The following is an 18,501-nucleotide window of genomic DNA, read 5'->3' on the forward strand; positions in this document are numbered from 1 at the left end:
ACTCCACAAATTTCTTATTTAACAAACTATAGTTTTGGCAAGTCGGTTAGGACATCTACTTTGTGCATGACAAGTAATTTTTCCAACAATTGTTTACAGACAGATTATTTAACTTACAATTCACTGTACCACAATTCCAGTGGGTCAGAAGTTTACATACACACTTGACTGTGCCTTTAAACAGCTTGGAAAATTCCAGAAAATTATGTCATGGCTTTAGAAACTTCTGATAGGCTACTTGATAGGCTACTAAAAGTCAGCGTGGAGCCTCCAAGTATGGACATTATCTGAATAGAAAATGTGTACAGCAGTAGTTACATTTAATGAGCCTTGACTAGAATACAGTATATACACATATGAAGTGGATAAAACAGTATGTAAACATTAAAGTGACCAGTGTTCAATGACTATGTACATAGGGCAGCTGTCTCTATGGTGCAGGGTAAAGTACCGGGTAGTAGCCGACTAGTGACAGAGTAAGGTTCAGGGCAGGGTACTGGGCGGAGGCCGGCTAGTGTTGACTGTTTAACAGTCGGATGTCCTGGAGATAAACAGCTTCTATCAGTCTCGCGGTCCCAGCTTTGATGCACCTGTCCCGTCTCCATCTTCTAGATGGTAGCGGAGTGAACAGGCCGTGGCTCGGGAGGCTGCGGTCCTTGCTGATCTACTTGGCCTTTCTGTCCAGCCGTCTACTGCTGCAGTGTTCACCAACACTGACTCTAATCCTTCCAACTTTGTCTCCCCCTTGGCTAACGGACACACTCAGTCATCCAGATACACAAGCACATGAACGCACAGTCGCATACAAGTGAAAGTGTGCAAACAAGGACAGACACCTAAGAGAGTGAAAGCCTAACTGGCTTATCTGTCTGGAGTAATTTGGTTTTCCTGCCACTTCGACACAGTTCCACAACAGCCAACTTCCAAGGCAACCGTACGCTACAGCAGACAACAGTGCTGAAGAACTGATACCTAGCTAGACAGACTGTAGAAAATGAGGAACAAACCAACATGGAAGAACAATCAATACTTTGTGATACTGCACTGCTAATAACACCGTATATAACAGAAACCAAAGGGGCTAGACATTTCTAAGCTGACTGTTAATGATGAACTCTGGTACTTTGATCAATAGTGAAAGTGACTAATGTGGTCTGAAATGGACTGAGCTGCCAAGAAACATCCATGACTTATCACTTAGGTAGCGGCCTCGTGTACTGGAGGATCTGGAATAGCACAGCTCGGGTCCAAAATGACAGTTCATCTGTCTGTGCTTTGGCTTTCTGGGATGAGACTAGAGGTCGACCGATTATGATTTTTCAACGCCGATACCGATTATTGGAGGATCAAAAAAAAGCCGATACCGATTATTCAGCCAATTTTTTATTTCTTTATAATAATGACAACTACAACAATACTGAATGAACACTTATTTTAACTTAATATAATACATACATACTATCAATTTAGCCTCAAATAAATAATGAAACATGTTCAATTTGGTTTAAATAATGCAAAAACAAAGTGTTGGAGAAGAAAGTAAACGTGCAATATGTGCCATGTAAAAAAGCTAAGGTTTAAGTTCCTTGCTCAGAACATGAGAACATATGAAAGCTGGTGGTTCCTTTTAACATGAGTCTTCAATATTCCCAGGTAAGAAGTTTTAGGTTGTAGTTATTATAGGAATTATAGGACTATTTCTCTCTATACGATTTGTATTTCATATACCTTTGACTATTGGATGTTCTTATAGGCACTTTAGTATTGCCTGTGTAACAGTATAGCTTCCATCCTTCTCGCTCCAACCTGGGCTCGAACCAGGAACACATCGACAACAGCCACCCTCGAAGCAGCGTTACCCATGTAGAGCAAGGGGAACAACCACTCCCAAGTCTCAGAGCGAGTGACGTTTGAAACGCTATTAGCGCGCACCCGCTAACTAGCTAACCATTTCACATGGGTTACACCAGCCTAATCTCGGGGGTTGATAGGCTTGAAGTCATAAACAGCGCAATGCTTGAAGAATTGTGAAGAGCTGCTGGCAAAACGCACGAAGGTGCTGTTTGAATGAATGCTTACGAGCCTGCTGCTGCCTACCATCGCTCAGTCAGACTGCTCTATCAAATATCAAATCATAGTCTTAATTATAACATAACACACAGAAATACGAGCCTTTGGTCATTAATATGGTAGAATCCGGAAACTATCATTTCGAAAACGAAACGTTTATTATTTCAGTGAAATACGGAACCGTTCCGTATTTTATCTAACGGGTGGCATCCCTAAGTCTAAATATTCCTGTTACATTGCACAACCTTCAATGTTATGTCATAATTATGTACAATTCTGGCAAATTAATTACGGCCTTTGTTAGGAATAAATGGACTTCACACAGTTTGCAATGAGCCAGGCGGCCCAAACTGCTGTATATACCTTGACTGCTTGCACGGAACGCAAGAGAAGTGACACAAATTCATGTTAGCAGGCAATATTAACTAAATATGCAGGTTTAAAAATATATACTTGTGTATTGATTTTAAAGGCATTGATGTTTATGGTTAGGTACATTGGTGCAACGACAGTGCTTTTTTCGCGAAAGCGCTTGTTAAATCATCACCCGTTTGTCGAAGTAGGCTGTGATTCAATGAGAAATTAACAGGCACCGCATCGATTATATGCAACGCAGGACACATTAGATAAACTAGTAATATCATCAACCATGTGTAGTTAACTAGTGATTATGTTCAGATTGATAGTTTGTTATAAGTTTAATGCTAGCTAGCAACTTACCATGGCTTCTTGCTGCCCTCGCGTAACAGGTAGTCAGCCTGCCATGCAGACTCCTCGTGGAGTGAAATGTAAGGCAGGTGGTTAGAGCGTTGGACTAGTAACCGGAAGGTTGCAAAAATGAATCCCCCCTGAACAAGGCAGTTAACCCCCGTTCCTAGGCCGTCATTGGAAATAAGAATGTGTTCTTAATCTTACTTGCCTAGTTAAATAAAGGTGTAAAATATAAAATAATAATTAATCAAAATAATATATATATTTTTTAATATATATAAAAAATAAAAACAATTTTTTATAAAAAATCTATAAAAATATTCGTCAAATCGGTGGCCAAAAATACCGATTATCGATTGTTATGAAAACTTGAAATCGTCCCCAATTAAAAAAAAATAAAAAAACATTTTTTTTTTTAAATTTAAAAAAAATAAAATCGTCCATTCCGATTTCGATTAGTCGGTCGACCTCTAGATGACACATCTCTATTTCTGTCTGTTTTCATCTCAGAACCAGAACTCAAGCCCTGACGCAACTAATCACAGCTTGCCTCGCCATCTCCATTTTTAAAAGCGACAGACATTGGCTTGGGAAGTATCATTTATACTCTGTCTATATTTATTTCCCTCCCACCCTTCTTGTATCAGCGCTGTTTCTCCTGGTAAACAAGTAATTGTATCCTGGAGGTAGGGGATGATGGACAGGCCTGTTGCTAGGTACAGAGACTATGCCTGACCCACCTCCGTTATCGCTCATAGCTAACAGGTTGACATGTTTCTGTAATGGTCATTATTTCTGAGGGAAATCCGAGGGCATTGACCCTGTCTGCACAAACAACGGTCTTCAGAGACCTGGGAAAAAGACAAGAGCGCTCTCAGGAGTACGAGGAATCACTGAGCTATGAAGACAAAATGAATAGCTGCCATATTGAAATAATCTTCATTGGTGTTGGAGGGGCCTGTTAACAGAACGGACAATGTGATCCCCTGTGATTGGAAGTCTCGGCCAGGTGTCTTCAGTTGATGTATATAGAAGTGTTTTAATCAAATCAACTATATCCACTGAGATTGTCTGATGCTTAAAGCGCACGGTTTGCTAAAAAAATTAAGACACACAGAAGGCTAATGGGAGTCCGACCGCAATTGATTTGATTGTGCCAGGTCAGGCTCAGACTTGCTGCGTTGTGTAATTTTTTTAAAAATGAAAGCAAGTGACTGTGACTAGCACCCGTTGTTTCTCTCTCTCTCCTCCCTGCTGCAGCGACCACCACAGAACATCAGTGTCAATCTCGCTGTCCATGTTGCTGAAGCTGCAACATAATTACAGCCATTTTTGACTGTTACTGAAATCCGTCATTTGTTTAGTAAAAACATTCCCTATTCAACCCTGGCTCACTTTACGTGACACATGAATGCATCGCATGCACGTGACCAATAGGGCCTGACATATAGTGTATCACAGTCACATGAATAAATTGGTTATAACAAACTGTGGGACCTTACATAGACGAGTGTGTGTCTTTCCAAATCATGTCCAATCAATTGAATTTACCACAGGTGGACTCCAATGAAGTTCTGGAAACACCAAGTATGATCAATGGAAACAGGATGCACCAGAACTCAATTTTATGTCTCAAAGAAAAGGGTCTGAATATTTATGTAAACGTGATCCTTTTTTAATTTTAATACATTTGCAAAAATGTCTAAAATCCTGTTTTTGCTTTGTCATTATGGAATATTGTGTAGATTGATGAGGGGGAAAAAACGAATGAATCCATTTTAGAATAAGGCTGTAACTTAACAAATCGTGGAAAAAGTCAAGGGGTCTGAATACTTTCCAAATGCACTGTAAGTATTGAAATAAAGATCTAAAGTAAGTTACAGCTCAATGGTGGTTATACAAGGATGCTATACTAATGATAATGACATTAGCCTACTTATTATAATGATCATAATAGTAATAATAACAATACAAAGGAGATCAAGAAAAAGGAGGGTTATTAGGCTATTATTATTATTATTATTATAATAAATATAATTTCTCTGACAATTAGGAACAGTGTAAACACCAGAGAGGCTGTTTAACGGAAAACAAGTGCAAAGCCTTGATTACAGCAAATATTAAAAACAGCCAAATTTGTGAAATTGTTTATCTGACATGTGGTTGCGTGAGGCTCGGCGCTCACGGAATCAGTAGGCTATTAAACAAACACTCAAACAGGCAAAACAAGTAGGATCTGTCTTATTTCTGTAGCTAGACATACACTACATGACCAAAAGTATGTGACACCTGCTCGTCAAACAAAATCATGGGCATTAATACGGAGTTGGTCCCCCTTTGCTGCTATAACAGCCTCCACTCTACTGGGATGGCTTTCCACTAGATGTGGGAACATTTTCCTCTCTCCTCACTTTTCTTAGACTAATAAGGCAACGGCTGTTTGCTCGTCTCCTAACTCTGCTGCTGCCTCCGCCGCATTGCTCTCAACAACAATATGCTGGTTAACTTTGCTATTATACACACAGCACATGGTCTAGGAAAAGAAGTAAATTCAACAGCGCACTGATGTGCTGCTCTTGGTGCCCCGTGTGAGAACAGCGGGCCTAACTGTGCAACTATTCACCGCCTCTCAATAAATTAATAGGACTATAAATCCCTGTTGTTCACCAGAAGCTGCCTGAGTTTTAGAGAAATGTTGATCACTGTCTCTGTCAATGTACCAGACCGTGTCTGGGTAGCCTAGTGGCAGGGTAGCCTAGTGGTTAGAGCGTTGGGCTAGAGCGTTGGGCTAATAACCAAAAGGGCTAGTAACCGCTGGGCTAGTAACTGAAAGGTTGCAAGTTCGAATCCCCGAGCTGACAAGGTACAAATCTGTCGCGCTGCCCCTGAACAAGGCAGTTAACCCACTGTTCCTAGGCCGTCACTGAAAATAAGAATTTGTTCTTAACCTGTTAGGGATAGGGGGCAGTATTGACACGGCTGGATAAAAAACGTACCCGATTTAATCTGGTTACTACTCCTGCCCAGTAACTAGAATATGCATATAATTATTGGCTTTGGATAGAAAACACCCTAAAGTTTCTAAAACTGTTTGAATGGTGTCTGTGAGTATAACAGAACTCATATGGCAGGCAAAAACCTGAGAGATTCCTTTACAGGAAGTGGCCTGTCTGCCCCCTACCCTCAACAGGTTAACTGACTTGCCTAGTTAAATAAAGGTTAAAAAAAAAGCCCAGTCTCCCGGGAAGAATATCGGTCTTGCCAAGAACAGAATAATGGTGATAGAAACGGCCGACAACTAGCATCAAGCATATTTCAAAACAGATTACTCAAGCACTGGCACTTCTGCCTCTTTCTCTCACATGAGGCTCTGCATAAAACACATTCCATAGAGCACATTCCATAGAGCACAAATCACAACAACGATGAGTCATTGTGAAACATCGATAAGTATTTTTCCTCATAAAAGACAAACTGATAAGGGGGATTGATTTGCATAATTTGTTTCGGGATGCACTTCAGAAGAAGGTTCAGTTAGCCCAAGCACCTAATGCTACAAATGTCTGTCTGATCTGATAAGAGAGTGCATTTCATGACTACATTTTACATTTACATTTTAGTCATTTAGCAGACGCTCTTATCCAGAGCGAATTACAGTAGTGAATGCATACATTTCATACATGGCCCCCCCGTGGGAATCGAACCCACAACCCTGGCGTTGCAAACACCATGCGTTGCAAACACCATGCTCTACCAACTGAGCTACAGATAGGGCCAACTAGGGAAATGGGTAACAAGGCCAAAAGAAAAGCCTGTTTATTGAACCATTGTGCCCTCCTGCCTTAATCCAAGTCAAACCTGTTGAGATCAGAACCAACAACAATGCCATTCCGTGGAGTTAATCGTCACCAGCGTTGACCTGCATTTGCATAGACATGCTCGGGTTGATAGGAAGAGCCTGTTGGACTTGATCAGCTGTGGCAGGGCAATGTGGTGAGTTTCTCCTCTGTGCCTTAGTGTAATAGGGAAAGTTCCTCCACAATTGCTCAGCTTTCTGCCACACCTGTTACGACCTCTGAACGGCTAATGTGTGACGTGGACCATGACGCAACAAGACAACAGTACAGTTGAGTCAACAACTCAGTGCTCTGCTCTATAAAGAGCCATTACAAAATGGTATGAATGCTAATTTGGTGACTGATGCAGGAGGAGAAATGAGCCTGAGTATAAAAATAGACCAACATCTTGGAAATATTTAGGTGGCCAGATGGCCAAGTAGTGAGTCAGGGGTAAAGCCATGAACCGGTTCCGAGTCAACAGAGTGTAATCCGTAGGCCCAGCATAAAACTGTGATAAGCAGCACATTTTCCCAGTCTAACGACTGAGAAAACGCACAATAACACAGTGTGGTATTACCAGCAATCTACAGGGAGGCCTCTGCACTGTGAAGAGAACAGCCTACACACACCTGTTCTATGACATTGCAAAACAGGATAGATGGAGATCCGTCATCAGTCGCAAAAGTTAAACAACAAGCATGGGGTGTTCGGCTTGAAAAAACCCCCATAACATTTCAGCCTGTACTCAAATCAGTTAGCTTTCTGCTAACTTGTTATGTAGGGGCTCACTATCTGGCCTAAAATTAACATGAGACCTTCTGAGACTTCGAGACACATTGTGCCAATGTGGTCAAAGTGAACAGTCGCCACGACTACCAGAGGAAAATCAAACATTTGTTTCACGGCAGCTTTTGCCTGACAGGAACTGAAGGCTTGATTTGATTTCCCTTTCTACTGTATAACAGACATCCATTTCACTATGCCTCCTGTTTTGCTGTTGATGGACAGGTGTGACTTCTCTTTCTGATGCACCTGCTACACAAATTAGACTAAGCTTAGTGAGTCTTAAACAGGTGCTTAAGGCACTCTATCCATTCTCTCGCTTTCACATGTTCTAACTCTAGCCCGACACACAAATCCAGAGGATTTCACACTACTCAAGGCCATGTCTCTTGTGCGGATGACGTTTTCAGATGTGGGAAAAGTGCTTTTGACTAAAACACACAGCAATTCTATTAATAGCCTTAGTGTTAGGCTAGGTGATGTGTTGCGAGAGTGAAGTAAAAGATGTAGAGCCAGAATTAGTAGAATTTGATTCCAGAATTTGCCTAACGGTAGCTTGCCTAGCACATAGAATATCGTATTGAGTACACATGAGGAGGCCCCTTGAAATGACTCATGCTAGAGGGCAGTGTAAAAAGGGTGCAACCAACAGTGGATCATTAAGCAGGTTTCGCACACACTATCAGGACATTGCATAATGATCAATAGTACAAACATATGATCAAGAGCACAAACAGATAAGCCCTTACATATAGGCCTATGGAAAACACCCTGGGGAAAAAAATACTTGTTGTATATGAAATAAACAAGCCTAGGCCTACAACAAGTGCAAAAGGTTGCTAAACCCAAACTGCTGAGTCTTTCTTGGGATACATTTGTTTCAGGAAAACGGTTGAATAATCATTTCACAGGACTTGTTTATTTGACGTGTTTATTTTATCACAGTGCTGAATGACAGCCACAGACAGCCATTTACTTTTCACTTGGCCAATTAGTCAAATCTATTTCAAGGTACCTAACAAATACCTCAGTCTGCTCAAAAAGAATAAACAGCAGAGGGCATCTTGCCCTCGTCTCAGCAGCAGAGAATGTCAGTGATGACGTTTATTTTCTTGTATTTGTTTGGGCTGAAAAGAGACATACTGATCTGTGGAGGCTGCTGAGGAGAGGACGGCTCATAATAATGGCTGGAAAGGAGCGAATGGAATGGCATCAAACACATACTTGATACCATTGCACTCATTCTGCTCCAGCCATTACCACAAGCCCTGTGTGTCTTACTATGGTTCGCCTAGAACCTATCCTTGACTGCCGCTGCAATCTCAATCTTTTCCAATAGAATAAAGGCTGTGTGTTACAGAAATCAGTGTCTCTCTTTATCCTTATCTTTTATTTTCTTTCCCCTCTCTCTCAAAGGTCAGTTGTGTCACAGAGAATGGATCAATGATCAGTTTAAATTTACCGGCAAAGTGCTTACCTCGTATCCTCAGTGCCATTCAATCCAGCATTGTCTCAGCATCTGCATTCATGTAGAGTCAACTCTCACATGTCCATAGTGTTCAATGATCTGCTAAAGAGAACAATTCAACAATGGTCATATAGATGTTTGTACATCAAACGTGTGCAATTGCACAACACACACTAACTGAATGTCACGTTGGACTTGCCATACAAATCCTTTAGTCAAAAGTTGTGTAACTATGTGGTTTTCATCATGTCATCACTCAAACATTTGCCCAGGTGAGAAATGTTTCCAAAGATGTATTCCAATTTGCCCATAGTCTGCATTTGAGATAAATGCTGGCCACAACAGTATAACTAGCTACTAACGTTACCCATCTGGCTTTTTAGTTGCTTCAAAGAACAGTTTAAAACATATGAAAGCAACTTCCTGCTTATGTTATGAACTATAAGGAAACACGGGCAATGTTTAATCGATTAGTAAGCTTATGTTCAATAAACTATGCATACACTGCTAGCTTTGACAGCTAACAGTAGCTCGCTAGCGTTTAGCTATGGGTGAAACAAAGCCGCAGCAAACTCCCTAGTTTAGTTTTGGATGCAGCTAAACCTAATGACTAGCTAACTTAGCTAGTTACTAGTAGCTAGCTAGTTAGCAAACGTTAATTGTCTCAAAACAACTCTCGCTTTTACATTTCAACATTCACTCTTGTGAAACCCCTGATTGAAATGGTTTGTTTTACGAAATAACAACGAAGTCGTTTGTGAAAAACAATCTTTGTAAACCACTGGCTACGTGACATTTCACGACAACAAAGCCAAAGGTGTCAAAACTGAAACTCTGATAAAGAGGTGTGTTTTGCCTAAACAAGCGCGAGCTTACCGTGTCCCGAGTTCATAATCTCTCGAGCGAGCAGCATTACAAAATCCACTGAATGAATATGAACAGTTCACCGGACAGTAACAAAACGTTGTATTGTTATCACTTCCAAGTACTGCGTCGTAGTCCGAGCCTCATTTCATGCCCAGCCTGTTGACAGCTACCTGCTGGAAGCAGAGTTCCTGAGTGAAAAAAACCATTAATGTCTCCCAAGGCTAGAGTAATCAAAGTCGATAAGAAGGATCATCAACCCGAACCCGTTCGGGGATTGATTATACAGACATTTTGGGATTGTTTCCCAATATTTTTATTTTAGGACTACAAAATGGACTTGAAATACATGTCACAGATAAAAAGGTTAGGAAAAATGTTAAATGAAAATGACATAGGCCTTTGTAGGTTATAAATGGAGCACAGTTAGAGCACACAGATACACTTTGTAACTTTGGTCTCTAGATCTTTCTGCTGTGGATTGTCTCATAATACTACCAAAAATAAGAAATAATTGTTCTTGACTATCTAGCCATCAAATACACTAACATGCACACCAAATGCACAGCATTCACTTGAAATGATGCTTCAGTCCGTCTCTTGATTTCAAAGAGTAGATTATTATTTGTGTCATTGAATCCGTTGGAAAAATAAACATAACTTTTGTGGGAATTGCTTGTTCTCAGATAATATAAAGGGATTCTATCTTAGATTTTTTTTTAACCCGTTGATGACCATGACATTGATGCGGTATTGAATATAATCAAGATCATAATGTAATTTAAATCACAGTTGGATTTTTTTTACGACCTCCTGAAAGCTATGCCCATTTTATGACTTTCACACAGCTTGAGATTGTCCTTGGTTGAGAAAAGTGCAATTTAAATGGACTTCACTGATTGGAATAAAGGCTTGTATGGTAATGAAAGCATCGCCATCTAGTGTTAATGATTTATAACTGTTGCTACTCTCCCAATACATTTGGGACATGTTTGTATCCACCACAGAAAATAATCTCAGGAATCTAGCTACATTACATTTAATGAACATTTTTACTCTATAGAAATTACATTTAGAGTATGTTTAGATTAGTCACAGACTCTATTCGAACTCTTATAGAATACTAGGCAATACCAAAAATAAACAAAGAGAATTGAGAAACAACTCTGCACCATACCTTGCTTGTTCAAGATGTCTTTAATCAATTCAATCACTCCCTTCCTAACTATCTTTCATCTCTCAAATACAGAACCACAAGCAAGATAAGTTACAAACTCAAAGTATTCTAAATTAAATCACTAAGCCCCTTGCATGCAGACAAGCTGAAAGATAATTCTGCCCAGAAAGAAACATGGCAGTTGGCACAGTATCTGAAATCTGCAGTGTGATGACGTTTGTCTGCCTACCAACTCCCCCGGCCAGGTTATGGTAATGAGTTGTGACACAGAATAAATGTAATGTTTGTCTTGTTTTTATTTATTCCCTTAATAAGTCCTCACTGCCTCTCAAGTCCGTCAAGCCCCACTAACTGTTAGTGAAATATTACTTTACTCTTCAACTGTAGTCTTCTTATGTATATGTGTACGTCTCAAGATCAGTCAAATGTATTTGTATTATGTCCGTTTCAATAGATGAAAATTATTGATTATTTCAACTTCATTTTACAAATCTAAGAATATAAAAATAGTTTACCAAGTTACCAATTACTTCACACTGGAAGAAGAGCTAGAGTAAAGCTACACCGAGTATACAAATATACACTGAGTATGCAAATATACACTGAGTATACAAATATACATTGAGTATGCAAATATACACTGAGTTTTCCAAACATTAGGAACACCATCCTAACATTGAGTTATTATTATTATTATTTTTGCTATATATACTTTTTAATGTAGTTAGGTTGTTCCACGAAATGAGTCCCTTTTGATATTTTAAGAAGAAATTGTGCACCAATATTACATTTTAAAAAACACTTATTTTCAATGAAGTGCCCTTTAATATAGACCACATGGAGAATTCAATCAATCCGAATTTTTTTATTTGAATAAAGATTTGCTAAAGTGCCAAAATCCAGTATTTTCAAATAACACTCCATGCACCCACTGTGACTTCCAGGAAGATTGTAACCCACTTAACCCCAAAATATATCCAAGTATTTATTCACCATCATTGTAAAGCCTTAGTTATTTTGTTGCATTGACAGTCATTTCTAAAGATGATTATTTATTTCATGTTATTAGTGATTCGTTTTAAGGAATCTGTGGCTCATTTTAAGGTCAACCCTGTTACATGAACTGAACTTTTGTTTTAATATGGTCAAACTATTCCTGCTGAAATATTTTTTTTACTAAGGGAGCATTGAACATCTAATAGTCAAATAATAGTGTTAAAGCAGGGTTGGCTAGTAACATGTAATCTGATAAAAAAAAATATTTTACCATAATCGGTTATGCTGCCAGCAAAATCATTGTAATCAGATTCCAGATACTTTTGGAAGATTAGATTATACATTTTTGGATTACTTTTAAATTTAGAAAGGGTGTTTACAGAAAAAAAATACATTATGACACTTTTCTGTTTTTTCAATGACATTCAATTCAGCACTGAAAAAAGGGGCAAGTTTAATGATGCTTTTCTAACCAGGTGGGAGGTATGAATTAACCAGTAAGTCGTAAATACCAGTTGGGTGCATTCATGTACTTTGAACTCGTTGCGCAACGCTGATTGGCTAAAGGCCAACAAGCTGCGTATACTAATACACTAAAAGTACAGCTATCATGCTTGTAAAGTAATTATAGTGTTCAAAACCATATCAATAGATTGCTTTTTATAAATAATGTTTTGTTACATTTAACTGCAGAAAATGCTGCTATCAAGGTAATGTGCTGCTATCAAGGTAATGTCTTTAGTAGGTGACGTCAGCATGTGAAAGAAGTGGGAGCTCAGGATGATAGACGAGTTTCACACTAGTAATGACCAGTTGGAGGGTCGTTAAAGTGGGATTTTACCAGTCATATGTGGTAAATTCGCACTTCCCACTTGGTATCAAATGCAGCATAACTTCGTTCCACCTGAGTCTGACCCCAAGTCAGAGACCACTATGATGACACACAAAATACATTTGATGGATTCATTTTGTCTTCTTCTAATGCCTCTTAATAAGGGGAAAGTAATCCAAAAGTAATGGAAAGTAATCAAATTATGTTACTGAGTTAAGGTAATCCAAAATTACGTTACTGATTAGAATTTTGAACAGGTAACTAGTAACTAACGGATTACATTTAGAAAGTAACCTATTCAATCCTCTGTAAACGTAGGTGGGCTGGTTATACTCTTTTTTTTTAGCTATTTTCAGTTTTTTTGTGGTGGAAAACTGAGTGGGTGGAGCATAACATGTCAACCCAGTTACTCATAGATAGGCTAGAAATGTTTTAACACTTAAAGTTTTTGAGTGAAGCTTGCGTTCAATTGCCCCTACTTGTTGCACACAACAAGCTTCTATTCCACCTGTCACAAGGGGATGCATGGCTGATTTCAGATGAAATCGTTAACCCTGTTACTGTCAACCCTGTTACTTCATTTGGTACTTAATAGGCACTTACTATAATCATTCTTATTTATTTAACCTTTTCAGATAGGAAAACTTGTTTTTTATTAAGTTGAACATGTGCTCTTTATGACAGAATGTTAAAATTAGTTGAAATCAAACAGGTTTTTTTCACCAAGTTAAACAATCTCAAAAGGCACCTAATTGGTGGAACCACCAAGTTGTATTAATAGCTACACCACTACATGGCAAACAAGTAATTGACTACTGAAAACACGACAAAGACTTGAATTTAGTTAAACTACCACCAAGCTACCGAAAAATGTAGTTGAATTACTAGTGGAATTACATGTCCTGGAACTACTTCCCAACACTGTGCACATGATAACGTACATGAAAATATCTATGACATTTGTTTTTCATTTTTCAAGGCTCCAGTACCCCTGATTAGAATCAATATAAAATTGACATCAACAGAAGTTAATATTTCATGGACTTTGGCAATGTGTCCCCTTCTCCTATAATACACTATGTTAATATTCATAATGTGCATGCTATGTGTTCTGAAGGTCAACTATCCAGGTGTGTCTTCTTCAGGCATGACTCCTATCCCGCAGCAGTTTGATAGAGAAGGCCAGGTCCACTGTGTAAGCTAGCAGAGTAATGCTGGCCATCACCGCTTCCATGACGACAAGGGTGGGCCCAGTTTTCATGTCTGTGAGGTCTTGGTCACGTTTCTGTAGCTCTAGAACTCTGGTAAAACACAGTATGGTGGCGACCACATAGAGAAGCACCCCTGTCAGACTGAAGCCGGCCAGCAGGCGGTCAAAGGGCAGGGGGCATCGCCCAGCACAGTCCCCTAGAACCACTATCACTGTACCCAGGGACATTAGGAGACAGAGGGCATACCACGCCCCAGACACCCATAGCTGCCAACCCACAGCTGCCAACCCTACTTTTACCAAAGCTCCACGGACCTGCTCCACCACCAGGACGATCATCTCACATCCCCCCCAGAGCTGGAGCACCTTGAGCAGGCCGGGCACGCTGGCCATGTAGCCCTTCTGGTCCTGGGTCTGGTTGCGGATGAGGTAGGCCTCGGTTGCATAGGCCAGGAAGGTGAGACACGACGCAAAGGAGGCGGTGATAGGACGGGGCCAGGCACCTTCATGACACATGACCGCCCAGGGGAAGGTGACTGTGGCGCTGAGGGTCATGAGGGTGGCGAGAGCCGCCACGGTCACTGTCAGGTTCTTCCAGGAGATGGGGACCAGGCTGTGGAACTGGATGATGTTGACCACGTGGATTAGGAGAGTGAGGATGAAGAAGAGGCACCAGGTGAACATGCAGAGGATCCTGAAAGAGGGCTGGTGGGTGTCAGAGGTCAGCTCCGAGGGAACCAGGGAGGCTACCAGGCTGAAGGTAAGGCAACCGGACAGGAGAGCCCACATACGCACCAGCGACAGAGGGCTGGTCAGGTCACTGGCCTCCAGTACAATTACAGGCATGGTGGTGGTTCCCAAACAAAGTCCAAAACCAGAAAGTCCAAAAAGGCTGTAGACAGAGGTTTATAATGTTGTAACAGGCTTTGCTGTAGAGCAACAAAGAGGTGTCTTGCTTCCTTTAATAAATCTCCAAACCTCAGTTTGGACAAGCTCAAATTCAAGTTGTAACGTCTATTTAGGTTAAAGCAGAAATTTGCTTCCACCTTCCGAAAAGGATGTCAACAACCTTAACCAGGACAATGTACCACACCAGGATAGAGTCAACTCACAAAAAGATTTCCCACCAACTGAGAAAGAAAATCTAAGAATGCCGTCTTGTTGAGCTCTTTCAGTCAGATGACAAACCCCCTTGTATATTTCTCATTTCTGCTAACTCCAAATCCAGGAAAGAACCCTCCGGAACTAGAATATGGTAATCCCAAAATGAAAGGCTCCAAAAATCAAATAAACTGACAGTTCAGCGCATGAGACAGCGGTCATCTCCACTCTGTTCCATAGCACCAATTACTTTCATAATGCAAACCTGATTAAAACCATCACTCTTCTATCCCTTGCTTCCTATACCCCAGCCTGGTCTCATAGACCAGACGTAACATAGTAAGCATAAAGTAGAGACACTCAAATGAGTATGGTTACATAAGGCAAAAAACAACAGTAGGGTGGGTGGGCATATAATGCGAATGTCTAGCAACCCAAAGGTTGTGAGTTCAAATCTCATCATGGACTGCTTTAGCATTTTAGCAACTTTTCAACTACTTACTACTTTTTAGCTACTTTGCAACTACTTATCGTGTAAGCTAACCCTTCCCCTAAGCCTAACCCTAACCTTAACCCTTTTAGCTAACCCTTTCCCTAACCCAAACTCTTTAACCTAAATCCTATACTTAACCCTAATCCCTAACCCTAACCCCTAGCCGAGCAACTAGCCACATAACTAGAATTCGTAACATATCATAAGTTTTGCAAATTCGTAACATATTGTACGTTTTGCAAATGAGTAACTTATAATACAAATTGTAATTCGTAACATATCATACAAAAGGGTTGAAGGACATCCACAAATGAATACATACCATACGAAACGTAACATATCATACTAAACCCTAGACTTCCTGATGGGCCGCCCCCAGGTGGTAAGGGTAGGTAACAACACAACCGCCACACTGATCCTCAACAAGGGGGCCCCTCAGGGGTGCGTGCTCAGTCCCCTCCTGTACTCCCTGTTCACTCATGACTGCATGGCCAGGCACGACTCCAACACCATCATTAAGTTTGCCACTGACACAATAGGGGTAAGCCTGATCACTGACAACGATGAGACAGCCTATAGGGAGGAGGTCAGAGACCTGGCCATGTGGTGCCAGGACAACAACCTCTCCCTCAATGTGATCAAGACAAAGGAGATGATTGTGGATTACAGGAAAAGGAGGACTGAGCACACCCCCATTCTCATCAACGGGGCTGTAGTGGAACATGTTGAGAGCTTCAAGTTCCTTGGCGTCCTCATCACCAACAAACTATCATGGTCCAAGCACACCAAGACTGTCGTGGAGAGGGAACGACAAAACCTATTCCCCCTCAGGAGACTGAAAAATTTGGCATTTGGGTCCTCAGATCCTCAAAAGGTTCTACAGCTGCATCATTGAGAGCATCCTGACTGGTTGCATCACTGCTTGGTATTGCAACTGCTCGGTCTCCGACCACAAGTCACTACAGAGGGTAGTGTGTACGGCCCAGTACATCACTGGGGCCAAGCTTCCTGCCAGGACCTCTATACCAGGCGGTGTCAGAGGAAGGCCCTAACAATTGTCAAAGACTCCAGCCACCCTAGTCAGACTGTTCTCTCAGCTACCGCACGGCAAGCGGCACCAGAGCGCCAAGTCTAGGTCCAAAAGGCTTCTTAACAGCTTCTACCCCCAAGCCATAAGACTCCTGAACAGCTAATCAAATGGCTACCCAGACTATTTGCATTGTCGTCCCCTTCCTCCCCTTTACGCTGCTGCTACTCTCTGTTTATTATCTATGCATCGTCACTTTAACTCTACCTACATATGCATATTACTTCAATTACCCCGACTAACCGGTGCCCGCAGCACATTGACTCTGTACCGGTACCCCCTGTATATAGCCTCGCTATTCTTATTTTACTGCTGCTTTTTAATTATTTGTAACTTTTTTATTAAATTTTTTTACTTACCTATTTTTTACTTAACACGTATTTTTCTCAAACCTGCATTGTTGGTTAGGGCTTGTAAGTGAGGATTTCACTGTAAGGTCTACACTTGTTGTATTCGGCAAATGTGACAAATAAAATTTGATTTTAAATGGAGGTTCTTGGATTTACATAGAGAATAATACGAAATACTCTGAGACCAGGCTGTATACCCCCACCTCTCTCCACCACCCTACCCCGCTATATCCGCCCACCTCTTCACTCCACTGGCTCCCCTTCCTGTTATGGTTGCAGCACTCTCAGTCTCATGGTGTAGGTAGCTGCAGGTGACCGCAATAACACCGTCGCAAACGTCACTATCGTTTTCCCTGACACAGTTCGCATGACATGCTGTTCCCTTTTCTAGAATTATGACGAACAATTCATTTCTGGTTACTGTAAATAATGTGTTACTAATACATACATATGTACGCATGCACGCAAACATACACACACACACACACACACAATCCCTTTGGCCACGTTTATGGAGGCATAAATGCGGTCAGTGTGAACTGAATGTTGTTTACATGGTGTTTGATTCTATGTATTATATATCAGGTCTGGATTTACAGCTGGGTACTCCTAATGCAAGCCAAGGCCCATTGACAATTGGAGGGTGTCGTAGATCATTTGACTGAAGTGCTTTTCAGAGGAGCTATATGCGGAACATTTGATTCTACACAGTCCTCGGGGGAGTGGTACCGGAGGTGGAGAAGAATATCTCAGTTGCTCTTTCATTTGACAACACTTGTATGTGTGCTTGAGATGTGCAGATAAATGAGTGTCTGTTTGTGTGTGTGTGTGCGTGAGTGCGTGTGTGTGTGTACAAACGGTATATAATGTGTTTTTCTGCATATGCATGTGTTTATTTGGGTGTTGTGTGTAAGTGGGTCTGAGTGTGTTTGCAAGTTTATGTGTATGCGTTTGTTAGTGCGTGTGTGTGCACATTGGTTTATTTGTCTGTGTGTGTGTATGCGTCTGTGAATTCTGTTCATGATGTATGCGTGCGTATTAGACACGTTCAGTTTTTAAGAAGACTAGCTATTTGATGACATAAATTATAGAATAACTCTATTTTACCAACATAGAGACAGAACACATCATCAAATACATTAAGAAAGGTTTTATGATCATCAGACGAATTACTGTTATCACTGCACAACGACGTGACATCATTTACTTTTTTTTGCTTGGGTGCCATTATTGCTGTCTAGACTAGCCTAAACCATACTTAGAGGAAGATGGTAAAGACGTGTTCTGATTGGGCGATCTCTAATTGTTCAGACTTGTGATTGGACTGCACATAGAACCTTATAGTGCCAAGTTCCAGTGGCTTTATGCAGATCTTTGTAGTTTTTCATTTTTTTCCCCACTTAAAATCTAACTTCACTGACATATGAAGAACCATCTAAAGATCTATGAAATGTGACTAACTAATTTCTGTCGATTTGTAGTTGAACAAGTCATTGCATGTATAGATTTTTTTTTTACTT

At 40.7% G+C, this 18,501-nt stretch overlaps 2 protein-coding genes across 4 annotated transcripts in view; both read right to left on the reverse strand.

The window, feature by feature from the left end:
- The window catches only part of LOC106564888 (testis-expressed protein 2), a 53,156-nt gene extending 43,198 nt beyond the window's left edge, over positions 1-9,958 (reverse strand). The window contains exons 1-2 of one of the 3 annotated variants that reach the window (XM_014131379.2): positions 9,748-9,958; positions 8,881-8,973 (exon numbers count right to left, since the gene is read on the reverse strand). The gene's annotated coding sequence lies outside the window, so the exon portion shown is untranslated. The remainder of the gene's footprint in view (positions 1-8,880; positions 8,974-9,747) is intronic. The other 2 variants (XM_014131377.2, XM_014131378.2) reach the window with 2 other exon arrangements.
- A 3,923-nt stretch (positions 9,959-13,881) lies between these two features.
- On the reverse strand, positions 13,882-14,796 carry LOC106564971 (myeloid-associated differentiation marker). The gene has a single exon (XM_014131525.1). The coding sequence runs from the start codon at positions 14,794-14,796 to the stop codon at positions 13,882-13,884; it is 915 nt and encodes a 304-aa protein (XP_013987000.1).
- Positions 14,797-18,501: the final 3,705 nt, after the last annotated feature.

This window comes from Salmo salar, chromosome ssa12 (assembly GCF_905237065.1).
Source record: "Salmo salar chromosome ssa12, Ssal_v3.1, whole genome shotgun sequence".
Taxonomy (NCBI): domain Eukaryota; kingdom Metazoa; phylum Chordata; class Actinopteri; order Salmoniformes; family Salmonidae; genus Salmo; species Salmo salar.